At 29.0% G+C, this 6,173-nt stretch overlaps 1 protein-coding gene across 1 annotated transcript; it reads right to left on the minus strand.

The window, feature by feature from the left end:
• Positions 1-938: 938 nt before the first annotated feature.
• On the minus strand, positions 939-1,646 carry LOC148204367 (uncharacterized). Its single transcript, XM_088105594.1, has one exon. The coding sequence runs from the start codon at positions 1,644-1,646 to the stop codon at positions 939-941; it is 708 nt and encodes a 235-aa protein (XP_087961720.1).
• Positions 1,647-6,173: the final 4,527 nt, after the last annotated feature.

Here is a 6,173-nt window from a genome sequence, read left to right on the forward strand (position 1 = left end):
GATTGTGGTTTTTGAACGAGCGTTCCAGGGTGGAACGACTCTTGAATGGAAATTGAGATTTGTAAGTATGAACGTGGTAAGCTTAGATGGTGGTTCATCCTGATATTCCGTGAGTGCTCGTTCTCAAGTAGAGAGGAGTAGGTCATGCGTGGGAATGGCAGGAGGTCTAGTCCATAACTGTAACTTGGACAGAACAGACTAACCTCAGGTGGCTACTGATGAGCATTCCAGTTACCCCACCTGAGTGCACGGACGCCTTAGCTACATAGGATTCATACAGTCCGGACGGTCGGTCTAGTATCAGGATTTGAATGGAAGTAATGTATGAATTGAATGTATATGTTGTGAGTTTACTTGCTGAATTTGATAAGTATGAAATATATGTTTGACTTGAATTAAATTCAATAAGCTTACCCTTGCATTTCCATTGTGTTGTCTGTATATGTATATCCGTCATGTCCTTGCAATGATCATCCGTGTGGATGTGAGCAGAGGGAGATGCTTCTCTGGAGCAAGCGCTTGAAGAAGAAATCATAACTGAAGAAAATCTCGTAAACGTGGAAGTGAAGGCCGAACAGTAGTGCGTTCGGTTTTTAGTTAGTGTAATTAGAATAGTGTGCCGCTGGAGGACGAGCGCCCTTTTGTTGATTGTAAATACTTGGACGATCCGTGTTTTATTTTTGTAAACTGTTCGTCCTTAAATGTTAGCGAACGCTCGTACATTTATGCTTATATGTAAGGCCGTTCGGCCACTTGCGAGAGTTATCTCTTTTTGTAAGACTGTTTTGTTATATTAATACATGTGAATATTCTATTATATAGTTGCTGACTGTATAATTTTGGGATGTTACATTTTTGAAAAAAATTAACTTGTTTTTTGAAACACAGAAATACTTTTTAAAGTATTATATATGCAATATTCATGAACTCCTGGCATTCTAACATCGTCCTCTTGCTCTTCCTCTTCCCTGACCTCTTCCTCTCCTGTCTTCATGGATAATTTGCAGTGCTTGGTCTGCTTCGTCATGTCCCACCATCCTTTGCTCATGAACTAAAAGACTGCTCTGCAGTTCATCAATCGTCATAGTGTCCAAGTTATTTGATTCTTCAATCGAGCACACAACATAATTAAATTTCGGAAGCATGGACCGTAAAATTTTTGCAGCAATAATATTCTCCCGCATATTTTCTCCACATGCCTTCATACTTTTTGCAATTTTTAAGGTGCGGACAAAGTATGAATTCACTGTTTCATCTTCCTTCATACGTAGAATTTCAAATTCTTGACGCAGTGCTTGTAATTGTGCTCTTTTCACTCTTGTAGATCCTTGAAATTTTTGCTTCATAGAATCCCAAATATCTTTGGAGGTATCATCATTGAGGATAGTATCTAGAATTTCACGATCAATGGCTTGATATAAATAATTCTTTACTTTCAAATCCTTCAATTTTTGTTCTTCCATGACTTTGAGTTCAGCTTCTGATGCAGTTGTTTTATCTGTAACAGCTGGAATTCCAAACTCTACCAACTGCCAATATTCTTTAGAACCAAGAAAATTCTCCATGAGTTTCGCCCAATGATCATAATGTCCATCAAATCTAGGGATTGCAGGTTGCACGTATTTGCTGGTGTTTGAATCTCTCATGTTTCTTCATTGTGTCTATGTGCTGCTACTATTTTTTTTTTTTTTAGGATGTGCTCACTCACTCAATAAAATTCTGGATCAGGCCCCTATGAAGGAGCTCTGATACCAATTGTAAACACGTAAGTACTCTCTGCTTTTGGGTGAAAAACACTCACTTGTTAATTCAAATAACAGATGATAGGCTTTATAGCCTTACAGCAGCAAAGAAAACAAACTCTCTAACAAAAGAAAACCAACTCTGCATACGTGGGCAGTTTCCTAAACAGACTCTGCACTATATCCCTAAATAATAGGTCAATATTTGACCATAATATTTAAGTACAAAATTAAAAACTGAAACTGACATTTAATTACTAATAAAACAGAAATTAATCTTTATTTACTAATAAGGCCAGTGTAGTGAATGACAAAGAAAGATGTCGAAGAGCAGTGGTGGACAGTGAAAAAGAGGCGTGCCGAAATGCAGAAGAGATTAGGAAAATTAAGGAGAAAGACGGCCAAATTAGGAGAACAAAATAATTATTTCACTCTTCTCGGCTTTTTCTTACCAAAGCACCTAAAACAGATTTAAAAAACAATCATAACTTAATTGCGGTTTTTATCAAAACCGCAGAATTTACGGGAGGTTTTCAAAAGCCCCATAATTAAACCTCCATTAAAATACATTATTTTTGTAGTGCTACTTTGTCCAGTTAAGGTATCATAGTATTAGATTACTTTTGTTTTATTTACATACGCAGAACAAACAAGGTTTCAACCAAAACAATTATGTTTAAAATAGGAAAATGCATAACTTTTTACCATATACAACTTCATCTAGTTTCTAATATATTTTTATTTTTATTTTTCTAGTTGAAAAGTTTGTGTAACCCTATTATTAATGTTTGAGAAAAAAATTAACTTGTTTTTTGAAAAAAATTAACTTGTTTTTTGAAACACAGAAATACTTTTTAAAGTATTATATATGCAATATTCATCTTACCATTTTATGATTACACTTTAAGGAATTTATGGTTTTGAATTAGATGAACTAGAAGGGTTTGCTTCATGAATAACATATTTGAAATTATTATTTTTTACTTTTGCTCTTAGTAATTTTTTTTTGGTTTTCAAATATTTTTTTTTTAATTTGAGGTATTATGTCATAGAGGGGTTATGTTTAAGAATAAATTACACAAAAACATATTTAGTATTAAAGATGGGCGAAAATAAACATTAAAATAAATGCATAATCAAATATGGTCATACTTACATTTTATATTCATTACATTGACTACATTGATATTGGATTGAATGAATATTGAGAAAATGGATCCTTTTCAAGTAAAAGATTATTGCTTCGAAGAAAAATATGTTATGGAAAAATTAGAAAAAATTAACGTTCCCTCACTTGATCTATTTTTTCTGTTATCAATTATAGTTTGATTTTATATAAATTCTATTCTTAATTAATGAATAAATCATAACTTGTATCCTAAGTTAAAATTATATGACATTTATTAATAAATAAATACATGCAAAAAAAATCAAATCGAATAAGAGTTTTATTGAAACAATAAATATAAGTAGAAAGAACATCACACCTCTTAGAATTATTCTTATCTTACAATTCTTTTGTAACAAACTTTGAGTTGAAAGGATCAATACTCATTAAAGTACATCTATTTCATTCTCTCCCACATTTTTTTATTAGAATTGATTGATTTAAAAAAAATTATTTGTTTACTATACATCCTTCTTAAAAGGTTTCTTTCTTTTTCGTATTATTTATGTTTATTAAATTAGCAGTTGCATATCACTCTACAGGAATTCATGGAATACGGTATAAATTTTCTGTTATCAACAGAAATATAACAAATAGTAATTAATTAAACAGTAATTTAATAACGTAGAGAAGTAGTCAATAACACTCATTTTTAACGCAAATATATATGTATATCATAAATTTATTATAAAATTAATTTATGATTGGTTGATAGATAATTTTTTTAATTGACAATATAAAAAAAAGAGTTGAATTTCTGGGGAAATCAAGTATATTTAATTTAAATATATTTAGATGTGTTAAAAATTGGTTGAATATGTTAAGAAAATAGTTTGTTTTCTTCAACAGATTGGAACACAAATCAAGGAAATTCTTTTATTTACCTGATACTTTGTTATCATTTGAATTTGAGAAATCAAATACCACGAACATGGTAGATTGTTATCCTCGTCTCTCTTTAGTCAAAACGATGTTCTTCATCTGGGCAACAAGGTATATAACATGAAATTCAATCATGATTAATTATTTTTTGTATTTATCGTTGAGGAGTTCGTTCTTACATTTTTTAAGGTTCAACGTTGAAGAGATTTTCTAATACTTTGCCAATTTCATTTGGTAACTAAAGCATCTTCAAAACATTTAAGGTAAGCCTTCTCTGCCCTTCTCAGTTCATGTGTATCATAGTATTTTGTTCATACGTATTCAGTTTTATTTTATTTTCACAGAAAAAGAAAGTTTTCAACCAAAATAGTTATGTATAAAATGTGAAAATGCATAACTTTTTACAAATTTGTTCAAATAGTTTCTAATATATTTTTCCAGTTGAAAATTTGTATAAACCTTACTATTAGGCAAAAGCAGTATTTTTAAACTATTAAATGTAAGTTATTTGATTGATTTCATATCTTTCGTGGGAGCGTATGGAATGTGTGCATATGGATTGTTGGGTGTGAGATATCTAGTGAAAGATATATAGATCTCAATATAATCTATTTATTTTATTTTGAGGAAGAAGTTTCATAGTTTGTTAATGGAGTGATAAATTCATGTGTTCCTCTTTTAAGTTGTTTTTTATGGAGAATAGTTTATCACTTTTTACAATGAGAGTCACACTAAGTGAAATATTTTTATGTTAAACCTATCTAAAATCATGTTGAAATAGGTATTTTGAGAAAGTTTATCTCAAGATTTTTTTTTTACGTTTTCATAATTTTCTAATTATTCCAAAATTTATAAATTGAATTAATTAATTTAATTCAATTCAATTTTTCTCTTTTGATTTCAAAATAGTCATTCACAGAAATCATTAACTAAAATGAATTTAATACTTAATAGAAAATACTAATCAAATAAAAACAGAGTTATTTTTTTCATATAGATGTTTTATCTATAACTTTTGTGAAAATTTTCTTAATCCTATTTACAAACACTTTAGATACCAAAGAAAATGAGCCTATTTGTTGGTGTCTTATTTACTTGGGAAATAATAGTGATTACTGAAGTAATATCCTAAACTTTTACTCCCTCACACTCTTTCACTGTATCATAAATTTCTCTTTCTTTTTTGTAAAATCATATCTTAATATAAGATCATATAATACTCATTAACGAGGATTAACTACCTCTCACACATGAATTCTTCATATAAGAGATTAGTAGGTACTTATGTTTCCATTTCATAGTATTAATTCCTTAATCCCTTTATATTTATACGTAATATATTCCTTAATTAACTGTGTGTTCCCCTCTTGTAACCTACTTTGAAAATCATGTTATTCCATTTCCTCAAATTTAAATTTGTTTATAACTCTTTGTTTATCCCCGTTATATATATATATATATATATATATATATATATATATATATATATATATATATATATATATATATATAATTGTCAACATCTTATTCCAAAATCAATTTTATAAGGCAATCTAGTTTTAAATCTTAAAGAATTTAAGTGAAATTTAAGTTTGATCTTAATTAAGAATAAGAAAAGTTAAACAATATACAAAATTATATAAAATAAAATATTCATAAATTAATTATCTAGATTAAAAATCATGTCAATATCTTATATAAACATGATTTTTGAACTGGATCTAATTAAAAAAAACATATGATAAAAATGTCTGAGTTACACTTAAAATATATATTCTTTTACATTATTTCCCTATTATAAGTGTGATATCTTATTCTATTAAAATTAAAACATTTTCACTAACTTACATACAGTTAGCTTTGTTTAAAGCTTTTGTTTTTAATGATAAATATTTTCGAAATCATTTTTTTCTTCACTCACAAGTCACTAGTTTGGCAGAAACGGGGCATTCAAAAGCATCACGGAATGTCTTAAACGGATGTGATGAAAAATGGGAAAACCCAATTGAATCATGCATTATTATATATATATATATATATATAATGCGTAGAAAATGATTTTTTGCTTAATCTCGACCCTGCCTATATCACCCATTCAATTAGTCTAGCTATTAACCTATATGTTACGTACATACTCACCAACCTGTACAAAATTAACCGACAAAATTTCCAGTTCAAAGATTTGGATCTGCTAAATTTGGATTCCAAAACACCATATGCATGTCACCTATAATATGGAAGTCTTCTTTACATGTTGCCCTAATATAAAGTTAAACTTATACAATTTGGTACGTAAATAATGGCGTTCAAGATCTCTCACTATAAAACAGATGACGATAGAATACTAAGTTGAGATTTCTCATTTGTTATGTTACATAATA

The sequence above is a fragment of the Vigna umbellata genome, chromosome 1, assembly GCF_029865625.1.
Source record: "Vigna umbellata cultivar VRB3 chromosome 1, Vumbellata_1.0, whole genome shotgun sequence".
NCBI classification, from domain to species: domain Eukaryota; kingdom Viridiplantae; phylum Streptophyta; class Magnoliopsida; order Fabales; family Fabaceae; genus Vigna; species Vigna umbellata.